General features: G+C 40.1%; 1 protein-coding gene across 1 annotated transcript; it reads right to left on the bottom strand.

Moving 5' to 3' along the window:
- Nucleotides 1-917: 917 nt before the first annotated feature.
- LOC148366807 (neuronal acetylcholine receptor subunit alpha-7-like) lies at nucleotides 918-24463 on the bottom strand. The gene is made up of 10 exons (XM_088333619.1): nucleotides 24314-24463; nucleotides 19943-20082; nucleotides 18981-19025; nucleotides 16229-16338; nucleotides 13827-13906; nucleotides 9295-9462; nucleotides 6919-7116; nucleotides 5371-5457; nucleotides 3519-3628; nucleotides 918-3418 (listed from the first exon to the last, which is right to left on the bottom strand). Exons 1-10 carry the CDS (start codon nucleotides 24366-24368, stop codon nucleotides 3044-3046), a joined length of 1368 nt encoding a protein of 455 aa, XP_088189745.1. The 5' UTR covers nucleotides 24369-24463; the 3' UTR covers nucleotides 918-3043.
- Nucleotides 24464-24792: the final 329 nt, after the last annotated feature.

Raw genomic sequence — 24792 nt, forward strand, 5'->3', positions numbered from 1 at the left:
AATTATTCTCCTTATTATGTACTTTTCATTACATATTTATCCATTTGGTCTCATATGAATAACCTATATGTTATTTTGACAATATGTGTGTATTATTTGTTATTGCAACATCCATTCCAGCTTGGTCATCTTGGAAGAGGAATTACCTCATGTGCGATCCCTTCTCAAGGTTCCTTCATGCTGAGGTTATGAGTTTTTCCTTGCCCTCGTGTAGGTTTCAGATCAGGTGATGGTGTAGAAATAGTCTGTCGTTTGCAATAATCTGTCGTCTGTGCAGCCCTTTAAGACTCCTTGTGATTAAGGGCTATACAAATAAACATGACTCAACTTGACTGAGGTTTTTGAGTTTTTCCTTGCCCTCATGTAGATTTCAGATCAGGGAATGGTGTAATAATAGTCTATTTTGCAATAATCTGTGCAGCCCTTTGAGACTTCTTGAGATAAAGGGCTATATCAATAAACATGACATGAATTGACTCTACGTTATTTGTACTAGCAAGTGGCACCACCTAAAGTGATTTGTTTTCTTTGTTTCAAATCTGTTAAAACTCTGTGCAGCCCTTTGAGACTCTTTGTGATTACGGGCTATATAAATAAACATGATTTAACTTGACTTTCAGTAGTTTGAAGTTAGATCTCTCATCCAATCAGAATTTTTCTCGCCTGTCATCAGCCTGTAGAATCAACAGTTCTGAGCACTGTGAGCGAATGGCACATGTGGCTGATAGATACTGTATATTCACGACAGAGTGAATATACAGAGTAAAAGGCTCAGTCTCCGTGGTACTATTTCTGTATTTACCGCATACACAGGACGCACCCCACGACAGGTTGAGGGAGTCTCTGCTTGTGGCCGTGTTACACTAACACAGCTAACCATACAGGTGTGCGTATTAAAAATACAACAGAAGCTGAACGGAGTTTTGTTGCGTTTTATTTAAGTATGGATTTCAAAGAAAAAGATACGGATAAACAAGATTTAAAAAAAAAAGCTGGGGCAGAACAGTTTGCCACATTTTCTTACCGGTTATCCATAACATAACTATCAAAATCCTGGTTCTCTGTTTCTGACCAGAACAGCTTCGGTAAATCACAGTCACACCCAAGGGTAAACAATCCATTCTTTTCATCACAATCAGCTGTAAGTTTCTGTGCCACCGTAGTCCTGGTCAGGTTGTAAAAATGACACCGTTTCGTGAAAGAGGATAACACTAACTTTGAAAATGCTAGATACGATACGGCGTTAGCATCTATGAGTGGTACTTCTGCACACAGTGGATGCATTTCGTGTGACGTCACAAGTCCTTGTCTGCTTGTGGGGAACGTGTGGCGAACTCGGGAAGAGTTATCAAAGTCACAGGAGATCGCATACATGTCTCATTTAGTTGGAAAAGTGAACAATCTCACGAAAGACCTCGGATTTCACCTAAAATTGTTATCAGTCTTGACTCGGCCAAGACTCAAACCTCTGACTTCCCAGTCTCCTAACCCTAAAACGACTGAGCTGGTCTGACTACCACTTTACATGAGACACAGGGCGTACTACTCAATAGGGCGTGCCACACAGTTTGAAGAAAATCTGAGACGTATGTGTGCCTTATGGTCTTGAAAATACGATAGTTGTGATAAACAATCAGATCCCAAGATGGAGAAAGTAAGGCCAGCTAGAAGGCCTCATGTTGAACGTGACAGAGGTAATGGTAACGGTTATACATAAAAATGATAATGCCAACTGCCATTAAACTTAAAAAAGAAGAAATGACATCTTCGCGTTTTGTGATTGGATGCTCACTAGAGTCAAGACAGCACTATGGAGATCAACCAAGCTACATTATATCTTTTGAAAAAATGGATCAAATGTGTCTTGTTGAAAATGTTAACCCACTATGGCTGAAAAAAACAACGATTTGGTCACAGATGTACTTCCAAAGCCAGTTCCAAGACGGACCTTTCTAAGGAAGCAAGATCTTATGAAGGGGTAAAACTTATGGACACAAGGACAATTAATTTTGAATTACGGTATAGTAACTTTAAATGTGTGCATTATTATGTATGGAGATAAAGTACATTCTAATAGGTGACTCAGGTTTTTTGATATTTAAATGCTCCAGAAAATAGCATGTGTTGTAAACGATTAGGGCGATTTGACTCCTAGTCATGCTTCTGGGTGCTCCTGTGTGCTTCTGTGAAGGATTTCTCGAACAGTGATGCCATAAATGAAGTTTTTGGGAATAAACTATCCTTCATTCTGTATGTTTTTGCTTTGATGGAGTACTGAGTAAAACAATGATAAACAATTTTATTGAAACACACGCAAACAATTAATGCAATTAACTATCTGCATGTGTCACGGTTGCCATGGCGCCCAATTGGCCCCGCCCGGGTTGCGCCAGCTGGGGCTTGCTGACGGATTGGCTCCCTGTCAGTATTTAAACTCTGTCCAGTCCGTTTTTACACGGCAAGCCCTTTTTCGCCCGTTTTTGCTCTTGTTTTTCTCCCGCTACGATCTGTTTGATCTTGACCACATCTGCTCTCCTGTCCCGAATTACGACCTGTTTTGATCTCGACCACGTCTGTTCTCCCGCCCCGAATAACGATCCATTTTTTATCTCGACCACGTCTACTCTCTTCTCCCGGTTTTTCGACTTTTTTCCGTTCCCGGCACGACCCTTCGCTCGCCAAAAAAGTCCCACTTCCGCGTCTGAGAAACCTTCTCCCCGCTACCAGCGATCTCCGGATCGTGTATGCTCCTTTCCCTTCTCCCCAATAAAACTATGAGTAACGTTACGCGAGTGGGTCCCGTTTCCTGTTCTTGTCCTGGCAGCATATGCAAAAAGAGAAACTAAGACATTGTCATATCAAACACAAATTACACAAGGTTATTGAAAAAGAGAAATTCACTAAAATGCATCAAAATGGGTAAAAAAGAAAGGAATGGAGTACGCATGCAGGGCACTGTTCATTGAGATGCATATTTAGTCGAAAATGCATCGTTGAGATAAACAATTTATAATGTTTTCTGTGCGATTTTTAATACACAGGACTACATATCTGAGGATTCAGCCTCATTTACATTCGGGGCTGACGTCAGAATCCATAACGTGCACAAGATATTGAATAGCAAGAAAATCAGAAAACAAAGACGGTCAATTACAGCACCAGCAAACTTCCAATCATTGCGTTTGGCCTGTACTTCCTGCTGGTCACGGAAGCGTTTGTTAATATAACGCACTTCCTCCAGGATATTAGCAAGCTGGGGTTCAAATCTACTGGCATCGACAGAGTCGCTTGAGGCCTGGTGACCACTCTCCATTCTGTTTTTGAGGTCCATGTTGGAGGTATCGCTCTGTGTCTTGTCCTCACTTGGACGCTTCATGCGCAGGAACCAGGCACACCAATCAAAGAGGACCACACGGCTCTTTTGGGACAGAACATTTAAAGAAAGATATGAGAAAATTACTCATTGTTATCATGAAACTCCCAGCTCGATATGTTAATAAAATAAAATGGACGCTTACCCATTTTGGCATCTTGGCTCCATTAGGGTCACGATGGTGTATTTTCAAGACCATGACCGTGACCATCACAGAGAGTGCAACAATCCCCATGGTGATGACAAAGTACTGCGCTAGAAAGGTAATAACATAGTTTCAAAAGATAGTATTTGTTCAGCTTTTCATCATGCATACAAATATAGCCCTCTTCATCTGGTTCATGAGGGTTAACTGGGGCCTCTCCCATAAAATGAAATGATCTGCATTTATATAGCACTTTTCAAGTCAATGACTTCCCAAAGCGCTTTACAGTGTGCTTCACATTTCCCAGCCATGTAAGACGCTAACCTGCTTATTGGGGGTATTAGGGGTTCAGTGTCTTACCCAAGGACACTTCGACATGTAACACGGACGAGCCGGGATTCGCACTGGGATCCCTTGATCCCAAGACGAGCGCTCTACCTCCTGAGCTACTGCCGCCCCATCTCATTAAGGGCAGACAAAAATTTCACTTAATAATCCATCTTTAAAATCACTGTTTGCATCCAGGAGTACAGAATGCGAGCATTTAAACTCATATCTTTGTTGTTTCTAACTTTTCATTGTTTCTTTTCAAGAAAACTTAAGAAATGTTTCTCCAATTTCAATCAAGAGAATAATAAGTAAAAGCTACAGCTTTTTGATGTTACAACTTTTGGCCCTTGGCCATACAGTATTTCACGGCACAGTAAATGTCAGTAATAATAATAATACATTGTATTTTGAAGCGCCTCTCAGGAAACCCAAGGTCGCTGTACATATGAGTAGGAAACAACAATAAACGAAGAGTAAAACAAGAGTAAAACAAGCAAGTAATAAATGGTGTGTGAGGCAGATGGTCAAGAAAAATCTGAAGAGGTGAGTTTTGAGTCCGGATTTGAAGGTGGACAAGGTCACCGAATTTCGGAGTTCAGGCGGCAATGAGTTACAGAGCTGGGGGGAAGAGCGGCTGAAAGCTTTTCACATAATTTTCCCAAGTATTCAGGTACACGTAATTATTAGTGAGCAAACGTGTGGTTGTCATAAAAGTGAAAAATTTAATTAGATCTGTTTTTGATTTTTTTTATAAAATAAATTCCTCTTTTATCACAGACGACAAACATGATCATAATGATTCATTTTTTAATGTAAAAGTATTATCTATTATATAGATTATTGATTTTGTGACTTGAGTAGAAGTGTTGAAAAAGTAATGAAATGACTGACAGTAAAAAAGTTAGAGGTGCTGTCTGAAATTTTGAAAATTTCTATTGGCTGACGCCATCTTCTGGCTTAAGTCATCATTGCCTCCTCTGTTAAGCTTAGATGTGCTAGAAAAAACTCTTTATTTTTTCATCTTTTTGGGGCTTGGGTTTGCATTTGGACTGTATTTGAACGCTGCCTTTTCTTACTTTCACCATTTTCATGCTACACTAACAGAAAACCCGGATAAGCATTAAACACCCCATGTCCCAACCCCCTTTCCTGCATCCCAATGTGTTGCGATCACATAACAGCTCTGGTGAAATTAAAATAAAAACAGAGAAAAAAAATTATAAAAGTACTTTGAATTCAGTTGGACAATGATAACAGCTACAATATCTCATCTCATCTCATTAGCCGCACCGCTTATCCTCAGTAGGGTCGCGGGGGTGCTGGAGCTCATCGGGCAGTGGGCAGGGGACACCCTGAACTGGTTGCCAGCCAATCGCAGGGCAAGCTATAATATTCTACTTTCAATTTTTTAAGGATACTTCAGATACACGGAAATCAAGGCTTACAAGCAATCGTAGGAGCGAAAGCCGTGCTTAGAATAAACACTTGATTTCAAGAATTCTACCCAGACATATTGTTTTACCTATTAAAGGCACTGAGTCCGAAGTGGCTGGCATCATTTCTGCAACCATTAGCATAAAGACGACAAGGGAGAGCAGGACTGTGACACCTGAAAATATCGAAACAGACTTAACATCTTGAAAATCAAGGCATTGTTTTCTTTTCATAAAATCAGGGGTGTCAAACTCAGTTTAACTAGGGGGCCACACGATAGAACAAACATTCTCTCAGGGGCCGGGCTAGTAGATTAGAGAGAAAGAAAACAGAGAGAAAGAAATAAGAGAAAGAGAAGGGGGGGAAATAGAGCTAGAGAGAGAGAGAGAGAGAGAGAGAGAGAGAGAGAGAGCGTGAGAAACAAAAGTTAAAAAGAGAGATAGTGAGAGATGGGAAAGTTAGAGAGAGAAAGTGCGAAATCCAAAGAGAAATAAAAAGAAAGAAAGTCAAGAGAAGAAGATAAAGAGAGAAGGGGAGAAATAGAGAAGGAGAAAGCAAGAAAGCAAGAAAGAGAGAGAAAGAGACAGAGCAAAAGAAGGTAAAAGACACAGAGAGTGAGAGAGAGAGAGAAAAGAGACACAGAGAGTGAGTGAGAAACAAAAGAGATAAAAAGAGAAACAGTGACAGATGAGAAAATAAGAGAGAAAAGAGAGAAATCCAAAGAGAAATAGAAAGAAAGAAAGAAAGAAAGAAGGGGAGAAAGAGAGAAGGAGAAAGCAAGAAAGAGAGAAAGAGAGAGAGCAAAGAAGGTAAAAGACACAGAGAGAAGGAGACAAAGAAGAACAAAGAAAGAGAAAAAGAGAGAGAATTAGAGAGAGGGATAGAGTGAGAAAAAATGGAGGGAGGGAGTGAGAGAGAGAGAGAGAATGAGTGAGAAACAAAAGAGATAAAAAGAGAAACAGTGACAGATGAGAAAATAAGAGGGAAAAGAGAGAAATCCAAAGAGAAATAGAAAGAAAGAAAGAAAGAAAGAAGGGGAGAAAGAGAGAAGGAGAACGCAAGAAAGAGAGAAAGAGAGAGAGCAAAAGAAGGTAAAAGACACAGAGAGAAGGAGACAAAGAGGAACAAAGAAAGAGAAAAAGAGAGAGAATTAGAGAGAGGGATAGAGTGAGAAAAAATGGAGGGAGGGAGTGAGAGAGAGAGAGAGAGAGAGAGAGAGTGAGAAACAAAAGAGATAAAAAGAGAAACAGTGACAGATGAGAAAGTAAAAGAAAGAAAAGAGCGAAATCCAAAGAGAAATAGAAATAAAGAAAAGAGAAGGAGACAAAGAGAGAAGGGGAGAAAGAGAGAAGGAGAAAGCAAGAGAGAGAGAAAGAGAGAAAGAGAGCGAGCAAAAGAAGGTGAAAGACAGTGAGAAAAAGACAGAAGAACAATAAAAAAAGAGAGAGATAGAGAGAGATAGAGAGAAATGCAAGTACACCGTTTGTGAGAGGCACCTGGTTTTGGGAACATCAAGTAGACATATTTCAACCGGCAGTTTATTTCTCTCTTGCGCTTCTCTGAGCGTTGTCTAGCGGGCCGGATTCAATCTGTTTGACACCCCTGCATAAAATAAAAGCTCTTTGGCTCCACCCACCAAGTGATATCTTCTCTCCAGAATCAGGAGGCAACAGGAAGACAAACAGGGCCATGGCAGAGATAATGATACAGGGGATGAGCAAATGCCACACATAGACGAGAGTGCGTCTGCGGATCGCGATGGTGTAAGTGACGTCCGGATAGCTTTCGTCCGGACAGCAAGGATAAATGGGGGTATTCTTTTTTCCTGAAACCGCTGTAAGACAAAATACGAATAAATCACCAGCATAAAAATGAATTATGAAGACATAATAGAGTAAATTAGATGATCCACGTGCAAGTTATTAGTAGAGCACTGGTAGGGTATGTTTCAATGGCTAAAAATCCTTTCTGAGGCCATCTGCTACCATCAGGGTTGGGTAGGGTTACTTTAACTGGATTACTTTCAATTACTTTTGGATTACTCCAATACCAAATATGCTAATAAAAGACAAAATAAACTAAATATGAATGAAATGATGACTCACAACACGTGATAAGCTTTCTCTGCTGGCTTTGATCTCTTTGATCTCCGGCAAAACTAACATAAAATGCGTCAGAAAGAAAATGAAAATAAATCCAAACAGCTTGCCAACATTATTTTTGCCGTTCCATGTATTCTGTTACTCCCCAAGCCTGCACAAAATTTAGTCATTTTATTCATATTTAGTTTCTTTTGTCTTTTATTAGCATTTTTGGTATTGGAGTAATCCAAAAGTAATTTAAAGTAATCCAGTTAAAGTAACCCTACCCAGCCCTTCCCTTTCCTCACACGGTTGGTTTGTTCCTTCCCATAATTGTATTATTTTTATCGTTAATTATTTTGTTTTTATATTGTTTTAACTGTTCTGTGTGTCTGGGAGTTTGGTGTTCGTGTCAAGAACCGGAACCTGATCAGGACCCAAATGCATGTCGTTTCTCACACATAGCCTATTATGTTACGTGAAATGGGGAGTCATGGCGTGGAATGATAGGAAGCCAGAGGCCGACGAGATCGGTACCAATTGCCCGAGGAGATATCAGACAGATGGGGTCGATACCGGACAGGACGGGCCAGACAGGATTGATATCAAAACCGGATATCGAAATTAAACAGGACAAACTAGACGGGAACAAAACTGGAAACCTATATTAAACAACGGGACAGACGGGATTGATGTCAAAACAGGGTATCGAAATTAAACAGGACAAACTAGACGGGAACAAGACTGGAAACCGATATCAAACAACGGGACGGACAGGATTGATATAAAAACCGGATATCGAAATTAAACAGGACGAACTAGACGGGAACAAAACTGGAAACCGATATTAAACAACGGGACAGACAGGATTGATGTCAAAACAGGGTATCGAAATTAAACAGGACAAACTAGACGAGAACAAAACTGGAAACCTATATTAAACAACGGGACAGACAGGATTCATATCAGAACAGGATATCGAAATTAAACAGAAACGAAAACTGTAACGAAACTGGAAACCGATATTAAACAAGACAAAATAAACTGGACTCATATCGGACAGGAGATACCGAGAGTAAACAGGACCGAGTCAGAGGTTTGTTGACGGACTGACAAAGAAAGAGTGAGAGCATTAAGCTTAAATAGACGGAAAACCAATCTGTCAACGAGCCGCAGCTGGTGCCACACGGGCGGGGCCAATTGGGCGCCATGGCAACCGTGACAAACTTTTTTTTTTTCCCCTTATCATACACTTTTGAGTGTATTCATTGCCATAACAGTGCTCTACAAATAAATTCCGATTTGGAATGTCGACTTTTAAACACAAAAACAGAGACAGACAGACAGACAGACAGACAGACAGACAGATAGACGGATAGATAGATAGATAGATTAGTTTAATGTGGGCTTTTACTCCCCCAGGTGGAGTTAAAGAACCTCATGGCATGCTCTTTAAAGGCTGGATGGAGTGCTGCATTTAAAGCTCATGAATGCTATCAGGATTTTTCATTGTCGGGGGTGGGCGGATCGATACAAATATCAATATTATAGATACCAAGCAATGACTTGGATGGGATCGATTCTATTGTCCTGGGATGAATACTCCACCTGTCCACCAATTTCTTTAAAGCGGCACTTATATATGTATTGTAGTTATAGTTTTGTTGTATTTCTGAAGAAGTATTTTTGAGTGGACACACAAAGTGACGATGGGGACAATGATGGCACAAAAAAGTTAACCACTCTAGGGGGCCCCCTAGTGGTTGCAGGGCTCTAAGCAGCCGCTTAGCTTGCTTGTGCCTTGGGCCCACTGGTTCTGGGTAAACCCAATTTGACTGGACTACTAATGACACTGTTATGGTTTCCTTCTGTTTTCCTCTTGCATAAATTGTAATCAGTGCAAATGATGAAAAATATCGACTTATTCTTACCCAAGAGTTCCCACTCTGAATTCGGAATGAATTGACTGATGTCTGCCTCGATCATCGTTAAGTCTAAAGAGGAGCTTCCGTATGTCCAGGAGCCAAACTTGAGGTCGCACCTCTGGATGTCAAAGGGGAACCAGCGGAGATCCATGTAGCAGGTGCTCTTAAAGATGCCTGGAAGGGAAATCAATGCGGTAGATCAGGGGTCAGGAACCTTTTTGACGCAAAGAGCCTTAAAAGCAAAAAATGTTTTAAAAATAAATTGAGAGAGCCCCATCATATATTTTCAGACAAAATTGAAAAAACTGCCAAACACGCTCTCTAGACAAAAGCTAATTCTTCAAGTTTATTTCACTCTGTGTCATTTGATGATTTAATCAAATGTATGAAATAATACTAATGCCAAATCCTGTGTCCCAAATCAATGTAAATATGCCTTTTACAGTTTGTCTTCCACCTTCAGTTAAGAGTGTTGAGGCCATTTTTTCCCATGAAATTTGTCCTAAACAACGGTTTCAAAACAATGTGCATGCAAAGTTCTCTTGTAAAAATGTCACAAATTACGGCAAACGATAAGTACATGTCATATTCACTTTCGGTGTAGACTGCACCGAGCGAGAGAGAGAGAGAGAAGGAAGTGCCTTGTGCTTGTGCAGGGTCCCGCCCACCTGTACTGCTCACCCAATCAAAGTCGTTTGCCAGCGTTTTTAAGCATCAGTTTAAATGGTTTCTTATCGAACTTCTGCATTAAGTTGCTTCGGCTTTATATGAACCAGAATCAGGATGAAATCACTTGACTTTGGAACGCCACAGAGAGATGTGCAATACAGTGGAACCTTGGTTTTCGAACGCCTCTCAGTTCAAACAAAGTCCGACCCAAAATTTCGAGAAATTCTTGCTTCGCTGTTCGGTCAAAAAAAATCGGAGTTCAAACGCCGGTAATGCGTGAGTGCGTACGCTAGGGTGCGATGCTGAGCAGCGTATGGGTGTAGATCGGGCTTTTCGTGACCAACTGTTATCGCGTGCGATCGTGCTTCGTTTTGCTTTCGCTTTTAATATAGGTGTACGAAGTGTTTTAGCCCCCAATTATGCCTCCGAAGAAAGTCAGTGCAAGCCGCAAAGTTGCTACAGGTGAAAAAAGAAAAGTAGTGCGTACAACTATTGCATTTAAGAAAGAAATAATAACAAAATATGAAGGAGGTGTGCGAGTGTCTGATCTTGATAGGGAATGCAGCATGGCTAAATCTACGATCAGTACGATACTAAAGAATAAGTACTTTAATGACACTGTCTTGAGTCACTTTAGAAAAGTGCTAAAAACAAGGCAGAAGCAAGTGTCATTAGATCGGTATTTTAAGAGAAAAGAACATCCTTCCAAACAATAATTTTCCTTCCTCCTCCATTCCTGCGCCTTCTGCTGACCACCTCAAAGGTAAGAAATCCTATTCATAATTCTTTTCTTTATCCTTTTTTTTATTTTTACACGTTCATGTTAGCGTAATCTTTCGTACAGAAGATTACGATAACGCGAACGTACGATTAGCCTGGGTTAGCTTTATGTTTACGTTAAACATTTAAGGTAAACATTCAGGGTGTTGGAACGAAGCCCAACATTCAGGGTGTTGGAACGGAGCCCCCTTTCCAATGAACCGCTCACCACTTGTTGTGGAGACCCGGGTGCTAAATGACTCGTAAACGACCAGATTTTTTTTATTTTTACACGTTCGTGTTAGCGTAATCTTTCGTACGGAAGATTACGATAACTGGGTTAGCTTTATGTTTACGTTAAACATTCAAGGTAAACATTCAGGGGGTTGGAACGGATTAAAACGATTTACATTATTTTCAATGGGAAAAATGATTTCGGTGATCGAACAAATCAGTTTTCGAACGGATTATGGTCGAGAACCGAGGTTCCACTGTAGTTACATTTTATTTCGGAGCCATATGTACTCATGAAAAGAGCCATAAGTTCCCTACCCCTGCGGTAGAGGGTGTTGCTACGAAAACGTAATGAGAAAACTTATATATGTCTTCTAAAAAGCAGTGACACACTTAAAAGGAGACACCAAAATAGCAACGAGAGGCATCTAACTCTGTCTTGAGAGGATATCGTTAAAATAATATATATAGTATCGTGAAAAGAATGTAACCAAGAGACATTCAGAAGGCAAGCCCCATCAGAGGTCCAATTATATCTTCAAGAGACAATTAAGGAAAAGGAAAGAAAAGAGCAACACGTCACTACAGGACATGACAATTCTGAAAGCTACAACATATGAAAGCTACAGTATTGCAAAGTACAGTTTTGAAAAGCAATTAACCTATGACAAAAGCAATCAGTGCAGAAGGAACTCAATTACATGTGCTAAAATAAACTCCAGAGTACAGAACGGGAAAAAAGACAAGTATTTTGTTAGAAATTAAGGAGAGGAGTTGAAGAGTGTGAATAATATAAGGGACTAAAATAGAAGTAATGTTTCAGTCACTGAAAGCTAAGGATGAAAAAGCAAATAGGTTCAATGATGCATTTAAACAGAGGTGGATAGTAATTGAGTACACCTACTCCGATACATTTACTTGAGTACGTTTTGGGAAATTTTGTATCTTTAGGAGTATTTTGAAATCCCTATACTTTTACTTTCGTAAATTTGTGAAGAAAAAACGGTACTTTTACCCCGCTACGTTGAAGTCGTTACTTTGTTACTTAATAAATCCCCTCTACGTAAAAACGTGTCTGTCTGTCTCCGCTAAGGCGCATTTATTTTGTCGCAGAACTCTGCCAGGCTCAACCATGTTTAACCAATCAAACGTAACAGCCCCATGACGTGGCCATATTCATCCCGGCGGTAGAAAAGTCATTTACAGATGGAACAGATCGAAAAGGTCGCTTAGCAATACCGACTATGAAAACACAGTAGAAGAGGAGCACCCCTGGCTTCAAATCAAAATCATGTTACCCTAGAAGTGTGTTTATTAAAGCAGGTCAGTTATTTTAATCTACTGTTCTGTTGATCGGATGGACTTTGATAATTTGATGATCTGATTGGTCGTTTTAAAAAAAACTACTTACTTGCTTTTATCCAAGTAAGTATTTAGATGCCTACTTTTACTTATACAGTGGAACCTCGGTTCTCGACCATAATCCGTTCCAGAACCCTGTTCGAAAACCGATTTGGTCGATCACCGAAAATCGTTTTTCCCATTAAAAGTAATGTAAAATCGTTTTAATCCGTTCCAACACCCTAAATGTTTATCATGACCGTAAACATGAAGCTAACCCAGGCAAATCGTACGTTCGCGTTAGCGCAATCTTCCGTACGAAAGATTACGCTAACATGAACGTGTAAAAATAAAAAAATCAGGTCGTTTACATGTCATTAAGCACCGGGGTCTCCACAACAAGTGGTGAGCGGTTAAAGAATAAAGAAAAGATTTATGAATAGGATTTCTTACCTTTGTGGTGGTCTGCAGAAGCCATGCTCTGTTCCCTCGAAAGAAGAGAAACTCGCACATCTTCTTCCTATTTTGCTATTATTTCTTTCTTAAATGCAGTAGTTGTACGCACTACTCTTCTTTTTTCACCTGTAGCAACTTTGCTGCTTGCACCGACCTTCTTCCGAGGCATAATTCGGGGTTAAAACACTCTGTTCACGATATTAAAAACGAAAGAAAAAAGAAGTGCGCGGTCACGTGACAACAGTTCTTCACGAGGGGTGGGGAAAAATCTACACCGCTCAGCATAGCCCCTAGCATACCAGCGTTCGAACTCCGATTTTTTGAATGAAAAGTGAAGCAAGAATTTCTCGAAATTTTGGGTCGAGAACCGATTTGTTCGAACTGAGAGGCGTTCGAAAACTGAGGTTCCACTGTACTTGAGTAATATTTTTCTGAAGTAACAGTACAGTAACAGAACGACAAACTGGCTGTGCTAGTAAAAAACATCAAAGTGTACAGGGAGTGCATTTTGCATCACAAACTCTAACGTGGAGCTTCAGCGCTGTTAGGGCAGACAGAGACACAAAAACCTGCGGGAAACGGGGAGGAGGCGGACTCGCTATCTACGTGGACACGAGGTGGTGTAACCCTGGGCACAGAGATTTTCATTTGCTGCAGGGACGTCGAACTTTTGGCCTAGCGTGTGACGTCATCCACTCTGCTGTTGCTAAACTACAAACACAGCACCATCCTGTTAATCGGTTAATAATCAACACAAAGATACTGCTGGAAGTGTAAATTTCCCTACGGGGATGAATAAAGCATCTATCTATCTATCTATCTATCTATCTATCTATCTATCTATCTATCTATCTATCTATCTATCTATCTATCTATCTATCTATCTATCTATCTATCTATCTATCTATCTATCTATCTATCTATCTATCTATCTATCTATCTATCTATCTATCTATCTATCTATCTATCTATCTATCTATCTATCTATCTATCTATCTATCTATCTATCTATCTGTCTATCTACTTTTCTGGCTTCTTTACCCATCTCTGCTTTTGAGAGGAATAGAAAATGTCCTTACCTGGAGGTATATACATACAGGACCCTGAGGAGCTCACCACGATATTGCTGTGATAGGTGGAATCGGATCTTATGTCTGCGCTGCAAATGACAATGAATAACATTAGTGCTGCCTGTATGTAACAATGAGACATAATAATATGAAGGGTCTATCAGGAGTCTGCATGAAGATCTAGTCGTCAGGGTTTGTTATTTTTAGCAGTGAGTTCAAACACTGGATAGTGTTCCCCATATTCATCCATCCATCCATCCATTATCTGCACTGCTTATGCTCAGTAGGGTCACGGGGATGCTGGAGCCCATCCCAGCCATCCTCAGGCAGTGGGCAGGGGACACTCTGAACTGGTTGCCTGCCAATCGCTGGGCACACAGAGACAGAAAACTCACTCGCTCATTCACACCTAGGGACTATTACAACCGGCCAATTAACCTGAAATGCATGTTTTTGGAATGTGGAAGGAAGAAACCCACTTGACTTGAACCCTGAACCTCCGCACAGTGAGGCTGCGCGCTAATCACCCAACCGCCATGCCGCCCAAGCAGATAATAATTCTTATTTTAAACCATTTGCACTAATTACATTATATATTTTGGTTTTGCAGGTTAACATTTCTTAATATTGAGCTCTAGAGTTAATGTTGGTTATCTACTCTTAGTTGTAAGTTACTTACTATTTATTTCTTTTTTTTCTCTTTAATGATAATCAGGATACTGTTATGCAGAGAGGTACTTAAAAATTTGCATTTTTAAATTGTACTATTTTTAGTCAGGGGTGCCGGGATAGTGGCTTAATGAGGACCGAGAGGTTTTCTTCTTCCTAGGGGGGAATGATTATAATATGATTGAGATAATTGAGAAGCACTGCCCTGATTTAATAAAACCCTGTTGTGATTGCTCGATTGGTCCAACCATTGTAAAAAAGAGCCAAAACATGTATTACAGTATCAGTTAGATAGTTGTTGAATGAGGGCTATGACAATAACCAGTGTTTTTTTTTACCATCGTTTCTGTCGTATAACGTATTTGTGCATTGTAGCAGTTTTCCATTTTTACCAACTGCCACCACTGGTGTAAAGTGCTACTGCAGCCTTTGTGTCATGTCGGTTTTTGGTGTATATATCATAATCGAGTCGAGTCAAGTTTATTTGTATAGCCCTTAATCACAAGAAGTCTCAAAGGGCTGTACATGGATTGTTTTCTGTTTTTAGTGTCAATAAATTTGTTCAAACCAAAAAAAAAAAAAAAAAAAAAAACATGGGGAAATCTACTGTGTTCCTAAGAAGAAGAAGAAGAAGAACAAGAACAAGAAGAAGAAGAACAAGAACAAGAACAAGAACAAGAACAAGAACAAGAACAAGAATAAGAACCATAAGAACAAGAAGAAGAACAACAATAACAAGAAGAAGAAGAAGAAGAACAAGAACAAGAAGGAGAACAAGAACCATAAGAACAAGAAGAACAACAAGAACAAGGAGAACAAGAACAAGAACAAGAACAAGAAGACGCACAAGAAGAAGTACAAGATGTACAAAAAGAGGTACAAGGAGAAGCAGAAGAACATGAAGAACATGAAGAAGCAGAAGAAGAGGAACTAGAAGAACAACAAGAAGAACAACAACAAGAAGAAGAACAAACAAGAAAAACAAGAACAACAAGAAGAACCAGAAGAACCAGAAGAACCAGAAGAACCAGAAGAACAAGAAGAACAAGAAGAACAAGAAGAACAAGAAGAAAAAAAACCCCAAAAGAACAAGAAGAACAAGAAGAAGAACAAGAAGAAGAACAAGAAGAACAAGAACAAGAAGAAACAAAATTGCTCATTCACAACTCAACTACAGCACTTTCAATTTTTTTGCAACGCAGCCCTCATTCGCCTTTGATTATGTCGCGTTAGTAAATACTGTATTTGTAATCGCAATCCAACTAAACAGCTATTTTGAACGGTGACACGATCCCAAAATACGTGACGTAAACAACTAGGAGGAAGGCGAGAAAGAGGGGTTAAAAAGACATCTTATTCCATACCATCTATTCATCCATCCATCTATCCATCCATTATTTGCACCGCTTATCCTCAGTAGGGTCGCGGGGGTGCTGGAGCCCATCCCAGCTATCATCGGGCAGTGGGCAGGGGACACACCAAACTGGTTGCCAGCCAGTCGCAGGACACACAGGGACAGACAATTTGCTCGCTCATTCACACTTAGGGACAATTTGGACCAATTAACCTAACATGCATATTTTTAGAATGTGGGAGGAAACCCACGCAAGCACGGGGAGAACATGCAAACTCCACACAGGAGGTTCGACCTCATGACCTCAGAATTGTGCCGCTAACCACTGCGCCGCCGTGCTTCCCATACTGTAAAGTGAAAATGTCTCAAGGCGGGGTAATTGTCGTACCTGTTATAAAGTACAACATCAGGCTTCCAGAGGAGATGGTCAGGTAACCGGAGAGTGCTGATTCCGTTATTTTCCGTCGGGTCCCACTGTAATGCGTAGTCATTCCAAGACTGTGGAGTGTGGAACAGACAATTAGAAAACGGTACACAGTATCTTTTTCACACCATACCGGTAAGCATGGGGTTGGAAGGGTTTGCAAATTCTCAGAGTAAATTAACCCAGAGATGTGTGGCATTCAGAGTATTGTGGACGATAAATTCAGACAGACTCAAAATAAGTGAGTCAGTTAAAATAAACATAAACTGAGCTTATTTCTCACAGGAGTTTCAACGCGCGCTGAATCTTACTCTGATTTTTGAGTTGTGCCATCCTGGTCTGTTTCAGGAGTCAGATGAATTAAGTCAGGTTTGTGTTACCGGGCTCACCGGCTGTCTCAAAATACTGCATGAACTGAGGTTGGATTTGACGAGTAACCATGGCAAGGGGGCAGTAAAGCGATGCGTTTTTGACTCCTCTAAAACCTAGGCAGCTTATTCGTAGCCCCGGATATGACTTAATGAAAAACAATACACAAATACACAAAGGAAGGAAGGATAGATAGAAAAAAAGATAGAAGAAAAGAAAGAAATAAGAAAGAAAGAAAGAGAGAAAAAAGAAACAAAGAATGAAAGATGGAAACAAAAAGAATGAAAAAATAAAAGATTGAAACAAAAAGAATGAAAGAGGAAAAGATGGATACACAAAGATGGAAAGGTGGAAACAAAAAGAATGAAAGAATGGAAGATGGAAACAAAAAGAATGAAAGAAAGAAGATAAAAAATACAGAAAGAAACAAAGACACATATACAAAGGAAGAAAGAAAGAGAGATAGAAAGTGAGAGAAAAAAGAAAAAGAAAGAAAGAAATAAGGAAATAGAGAGAGAGAAAGGGGGCAGCACGGCGGCGCAGTGGTTAGCGCTTGTGCGGCACAGTTCATGTCATGGGAACCTGTCGTGGGTTCAAATCCAGCTCCAGACATCCTGTGCGGAGTTTGTATGTTCTCCCCGTGCTTGCGTGGGTTTCCTCCGGGCACTCCGGTTTCCTCCCACATTCCAAAAACATGCATTTCAGGTGAATTGGCCGGTCCAAATTGTCCCTAGGTGTGAATGAGCGAATGAGTTGTCTGTCCCTGTGTGCCCTGAGATTGGCTGGCAACCAGTTCAGGGTGTCCCCTGCCCACTGCCCGGAGATGGCTGGGATGGGCTCCAGCCCCCCCGCGATCCTAATGAGGATAAGCGGTACGGCTGATGAGATGAGATGAGATGAGAGAGAGAAAGGAAGAAAGAATATGGAAACAAAAATAATGAAAGAAAAACTAAAAAAAATAAAGAAAGTAACAAAGACGCAAAAACAAAAGAAGAAATAAAGAGATAGAGAATGTACCATTGTGACACCACCCCCTGATCTAAAACCCTCATTAGGGCAAGGAAAAACTCAAAAACCTCAACATGAGGTAAATGAAGAATCCCCTTCCAGGGTGACCAGGCTGCAACGTATGTTGCAATAAAAAAATACTACACAGATATCGTCAAAGTAAAATATAGGTCATACATATGCTATCGAATAGATATGTGTTTTAAGCTTAGAGTTAAACAGTTCCATTGAGGTTGCAGATTGAATCTCAGGGGGCAGAGCGTTCCACATCAACGCTCTTGAACCTGCAGATTTCTTCTTGGCTCTTGGGATTTTCAGAGCGAAGGCTCATTATGTTGTACAGTGGAACCTTGGTTTTCGAACGCCTCTCAGTTCCAACTAATCGGTTCTCGACCAAAAATTTCGAAAAATTCTTGCTTCGCTTTTCGTTTAAAAAATCAGAGTTCGAACGCCGGTACGCTAGGGTGTGATGCTGAGCGGCGTACGGGTGTAGATCGTGTAGATTGCCCCACCCCTCGTGAAGAACTGTTATGACGTGCGCGCGGAATTCTTTTCGCTTTCGCTTTTAATATCGGTGAACGGAGTGTTTTAGCCTCTAATTATGCCTCCGAAGAAGGTCGGTGCAAGCAGCAAAGTTGCTACAGGTGAAAAAAAGAAGAGCAGTGCGTACAACTATTGCATTTAAGAAATAAATAACAGCAAAATATGAAGAAGGTGTGCGAGTTTCCCTTCTTTCGAGGGAATAGAGCATGCCTTCTGCAGACCACCACAAAGGTAAGAAATCCTATTCATAATTCTTTCCTTTATCCTTTAACCGCTCACCACTTTTTGTGGAGACCCCGGTGCTAAATGACGTGTAAATGGCCTGATTTTTTTATTTTTACACGTTCATGTTAGCGTAATCTTTCGTACGGAAGATTACGCTAACGCGAACGTACGATTAGCCTGGGTTAGCTTCATGTTTACGTTCATGGTAAACAATCCTGGGTGTTGGAACGGATTAAAACGATTTTACATTACTTTTAATGGAAAAAACGGATTTCTGTGATCGAACAAATCGGTTTTCGAACAATGTTCTGGAACGGATTATGGTCGAGAACCGAGGTTCCACTGTACTTACTTTTCCGCAAAGTTTATTTTTTTTAGAATCACTTTTATAGCTAAAAAAAACTACATATATTTCAAGTACATTTTGTGGCAACTTAAAAAAAAGGGAAAAACATGAGTCACAACTCCATGATACGAGTACACATGTTCTAAAACTGGACAAACATGTGATAGAAACAAAATCAAAACTCAGACAAAAAAATAATACTTTTATTATAAATGTTATTCTCACCAGCTGTGTCCAAATATTGGTTGTCATCAACTGCTTTTTCTCATCCTGTGAGAGAAAAACAAGCAATAATAGTCATCATCATCAATATAATCATCATTTTAACATACCTGTCAAGCTCCAGGGCTCCATGCCCTTACAAAATGTTGTATTTTCCCTTACAAAATACAAAATAATACCATTTTTTTTTCCGAACGTGTTTATTTATGCAGTTTAACATGTTGTATTGGACATGTGTTTCGTTATATCATATATATTGTTAAATAACATTTTGTTGTGAGATACTGAGTTTCTCCACATGAATGAGGTTTATTATAAAAAAAAGTTCAAAAATTAAGTCGCTTAGACGTTCACTGTAGAAGGAAAAAATACATACAAATATAATTAAGTAGAATGATACATTTTCTTATTCAAATTATGAATTCTTTTTCTGCATTAAATTATTGTTGGTAATATATTGATTAAAGGGATAACCACAAACCTGTCTTTTTTCATTTTCTCCTTTCATACCTCATTTTTTTCTTAACTTCTTTACACAACAATAACGATTCGTAATACAATGCATAAAAGCAAGTGAGCCGTTTGAGAGCCGGCTCTCTTTAATGAGTTGAACCGAAAAAGCCGGTTCTCTAAAAAGAGACGGACTTCCTTTCACTACATAACTACCACATGAAATCCGAGGCGGCAGACGCATACACACAGTGGTATCAAACCACTCGCTTCGTTTGCAATTATTTTTTTTTTACCGAGATAGAGGCTACCGCGGCCAACTGGTTTGACTTGATTGATTTGCCGTTTCGTCATAGTCGGTGTATACCGGATGGTACCCATCATTGACAAATTTGCGTTTTTCCGTACAGATTTTCTTCTACGTCGTACACATCCTAAAATGCATAATAAACGTACTTTGTACGTACAGGTTGACAGGTATGTTTTAATTGCAACAAGGAGATCAAAGTACACACCACATCGACAATCTGGCTGAGGAAGATCCCAATGTTAACGTTGAGAGCCTGGGACTCGTTGCTGACGGGTCTCTCCAGTTTGTGGTATCTATGAAACAGACGATCCAGAAGTCTACGCTCATCTGGCCCTTGTAGAGAAACTGGAAAACATAAATTTAAAGTAGACATATTTTTCAGTACATTTTTGGAGCTTTTAGTCTTTTTTTAAATGCCAATTATTCTTAAAAACACAGGCCATGTGGCGTTTCGCTCCGAGAACTTATCTTTGAGAATTCCAGCACATTCTTGAGCTCCTATTGGCGTTCTCTCAGGTCTCGTTAAAATGGCTGAGTGCATACTTTGTGCATCTATTAGGAGGGACCGGGGCTGGGTGGATCGTTCCAAATATTGATAATATTGATACGAAACGGGTACATGGATCGATACTTCACCACTCCACCATTCTCTTCGAAGAGTCGTTTTCATATGTCTCACCAATTCTCTATGCTCGTTTGTGTGACTGACAGGCAGACTTTTAGCACCTCTGCCATACCTGTCAACCTCCGCGGCTCCATGCCCCTACAAACTGTCGTATTTTCCCTTCCAAAATACAAAAAAATCTTACACCATATTTTTTTTTACAAACGTGTTTATTTATGTAGTTTATTTATGTAGTTTATATATATATACTGTATATATATATATATATATATATATATATATATATATATATATATATATATATATATATATATATATATATATATATATATATATATATATATATATATATATATATATATATATATATATACCACAGCCATATCCCCCTAGTGGGAGGTGGCTAGAGTAATTTCTGACTCTTTTTGGGAGATTGATTTAGAGGAGGGGATTCCCAGCCCCCTCGCTCAACCCAACTGAAGTGTTGGGAGTCATTAGGTGACCAAACCCCCCAATTCCAACCCCTAATGCTGAACGCCAAGCAGGAAGGCAACGGGTACCAATGTTTAAGTCTTAGGTATGACTCGGCCGAGGCTTGAACCACAACCTCCCAGTCTCGGGGCAGGCGCCCTACCCCCAAGGCCACCGAGCTGGTATGTAGTTTAAAATGTTATATTGTACATGTGTTTCATTATATCATTCTGTACATATCCTTAATAAAAATTTAAAAAAAAATCAGGAACAATTGTTACCAGCGTAACTAAAATATCCATTAATAACACTTTTAAATTTGTAAATAAAGATATTTTTGGAGGAAAAAATTTGTTGGTATTTCTATTTTGTAAACCAAACCACAAAATCAACCATTGATGCTTGTATTTGAAATTGACTATTTAACAGGGACAGAAAATACAAACTTTTGCAGCCTTGTGACTGGGAAACATGCTTTTCATAAGCCTTGTAAAGTGATCGGCAACTGTTGGAGGTATGTTGTGCTCTGCGATGAAATGGCAAAAAATCACTTCTGCAGCTGTTGAGGAGTCTTCCGGTGTAGTGCCTAATTTCAACCCCCCTGCAAAATCCTCCCCCTCTCGCGTGAACGTGCATTCTGCTGCGCTTCCGACAATAGCTTTATTGTTTTAATAAGCCTATTATATAGAATACGATCGCTACAGCCGCAGACGCATGCGCACAGTAGCATCAAATGCTTGCTTCGTTTGCAACAAAAAAACGATACAGAGATAGACGTGTTTACACAGTTTATAGAGTTCCGTTTAGCCCTAACAGCGTCTGAAACTCATGACAAAAAGTTACCGGACACCAGGGCAGACAACTCTGAAAAGTTGCCTGCCCCAGCCATAAAGTTGCCTGCCCCATTTTTCACAACTTGAAACACAAAAAGATGCCTAATCGCAAAAAACTCCATTGTTGCAAAGTATTAAGGATTGATAATCAGAATACATAACAGAACGACACTTTAAATTTAAGTTTATTATAAATCTACTTATAACATTCATTGCATGTATATGATATCGTTGTTTTCCATCTGCCATCCGTATGTACCTGTGTTTACTCATCTTCATTCATGCAATGTTTGCTGTCATGGCCAGCATGGTCGCCGTGACCACCGGCTGGCCCCGCCCCCTGGGCACCGGCTGGAGATGATCGTCTAATTGGCGTGTGGGCTTCTTAAAGGTGGGTTGAGGGTATTGCGGGTTGCTGGTTCATTGCATTTTCTGTTCTGTTTTGCTCTGTCCTGTTTTGTTTGATTCGGAGGAAACCTGTGTTGGCACGTTTTGAGTAAAGCCTGTTTTGTGAGTATCCCTAGTCTTAGTTCCTGTTTGCCTGCAAGCCTGTTTTTGTTTTGTTTTGTCCCTGAGTGTTGGATGACTTTTATTTCCTTAATAAAAGTATCTGATCATTAACGCGAATCAGTTCTCCCTTCCTGCCTCCTGCCTCCGATCTGGTCTGGTCCCCTGACAGTTTGCGTTGCGTCGTCTGCTACAAGCCACGTGAACTCCTCTTTCCACGATGCTTTTAATGTACGTTTACCTTTCGTAGCGTCATAAATTTTGTTAGCTTCTATTGAACATTACTTCTGGGGCTGAGGTTTTGGCTTGATTCCTAACCACTTCTCCATTTTTCTAGCGTTCTCTGTGCGTCTACTTTGGAAAATGATGCATGATATGCAAACGCCCGACCTTATAACACTCGGGAAAGTCCGGAAGCACAAAGTTATTCGAAGCAGGCTTCTGATTGGCTGCCGAGTATGCAAATTGCCAAACCAACCAAAATGCCAATATTTCCAGACCTAATGAAAATTTCGAAATCGGAAAAAAGGAATCGTTTAATAAATAAAAAAAAAGATTTTTTTTTTCTTTCTTGAAAAAGTTGTCAGCCACCCGGGCAGAGACGTTGTGTAAGTTGTACACCCGACATAAAAGATGCATGCCCCGGATGTCCGGGCAGACGTTATTTCAGAAACTGACCCCAGTCACCTAAGGGTGGGACACCAAATTTGACTACGTGCTATAATACTTCTTCAAAACTGCTTCCAATCTGCAGGCAGATACGGAAAACCTATTTCCTGTAGAAAAAAAAAATCATTTGAGAACAGTCTAATTTTCGATCAGAGCATTTCTTGTGGAGAACCAGATGTGGCCTAATCTCACTCTCCCATCTAGCAAATGACAAATGCTCACCACTGTTAAGGGTTGTTCACTTTCCTCTTGTATTTAAATCAGCGTGGTATCCAAGTTTAAGTTAAAGCCATAATAACACATCTATTGCTGTTCCCAAAACAGAGCACTGTCTTTTTAAAATTCAGCTCTACGTAGTGTAATAAAATTTGGTTGGAGTGTAAAGCGCTATCCTCATTGATCGCTGGAGTTATGCATGAACTTTTGGAACCATTAACGTTTTGTCAACAAGTGCGAGTTCAGTGTTTACACGAACTGTGTCATGGGGACCTGTATTTTCCAAAATTGAATATATATTTAAAAAAAATAAGATAAAAAGCACACAAGTACTCACAAGGTAGATAATCAATTACAAGGGGATAGATTAATATATTGCTACTATTAATGTCACGACCAGAATCAGGACCCAAATGCGTAGCGCTAACCACAAGGTAATTGATAAAAAGAGGCCGGGCAGCGCCCGCGATCCGGTGCTCGCTTTACGCGGGAAGCAATCAGATCGAGATCCGAATACAGAAGGAAATCTTCAGGAGCAGGAGATGACGGTGTCAAGGACGGAAAAACAGGTCAATAGCCAGGACAGGAGAGCAAAAACGTGGTCGGGATCAAAAACGGGTCGTAAGCCGGGACAGGAGAGCAAACGTGGTCGGAATCAAAAACAGGTCAGAGGCGTAGACAAACGGGGAGATCAGGAACGGACGGATGGAAAAACGGACAGGCGGGAGTCAGGGTCAAAATGCTTGCCTTGTAACAACAGAGGTTCGCTGACGGACTGACAACCGGAGAGTGACAGGACTGGCCTTAAAAAAAGGACAGGGAACCAATCAGGTAGCCTGCAGCGGCTGGCGGCAAATGGGCGGGCACAGGTGATCCATATCAATAAAGCAAAACATTCTTTCAAATTTTGGCAAATTTTACATTTCCCTTTAATAATACTCTTTGTTGGTCAGGGGTATAATTTCCACAAAAAAAAAAAAAAAAAAACCTAAAACACTGTAAGTGGCTTCCTCTCTTTGATTATGTATGGTTACAGGTGAAAAATGTCACATTTAGGGTCTCCTGAAGAGATCCAATTTTTGAGCTTCATCAAAAAAGCAATCTCCTGTCTCTTGGATAATTTTCCCATGATAGCTCAGAACACATTGAAGTGCCGTACATCACACAATGCCTCCTTAAAATATCAATCCGAAACACTCTCTACTTCAGAGTTAATTACTTATGAGACAGTTTACAAATGACATTTCCATCTTACCTTGGATTGTGCATGCAATAGCCAGCAGAACCAGCAGAACCTGACGTGAAGCCATGTTGGTCGGAAAACTGGAAAGAGTGGGAGACTGTGCTCCTCTGTGGGCTGGCTTCTTTATATCGACTGTATCGGTGTGTTCAAGAGTGTTGGGGGATGGACTCCTCCTTCTTTGTTGAAAACGTTTCATGCATGAAATCAATCAAATGCACAGCGTAATACTCATTATTGTATCATGATGTTTATTTTGTTTTGGCTTTTGGAGCTCAGTCGAAAAAATATGACACCATTGTGCAGGATGTTGTGCAATACACTGGAAAGTTGAAGTATGTAGACTTGGGGGGGGGGTTGGGATGGGGGTCTTGGCTCAAATGAGAATCAGCTGGAAGCAGCTGGAGTTCGAATGACCTTAAAGCCAGCGTATGTATGTGTACTTTTACAGTCTTAAATCTAGGCTTAAAACACACTTCTATTCTATAACTTAT

The sequence above is a fragment of the Urocampus carinirostris genome, chromosome 4 (assembly GCF_059441175.1).
Source record: "Urocampus carinirostris isolate Australia breed hairy pipefish chromosome 4, RoL_Ucar_1.0, whole genome shotgun sequence".
NCBI lineage: Eukaryota > Metazoa > Chordata > Actinopteri > Syngnathiformes > Syngnathidae > Urocampus > Urocampus carinirostris.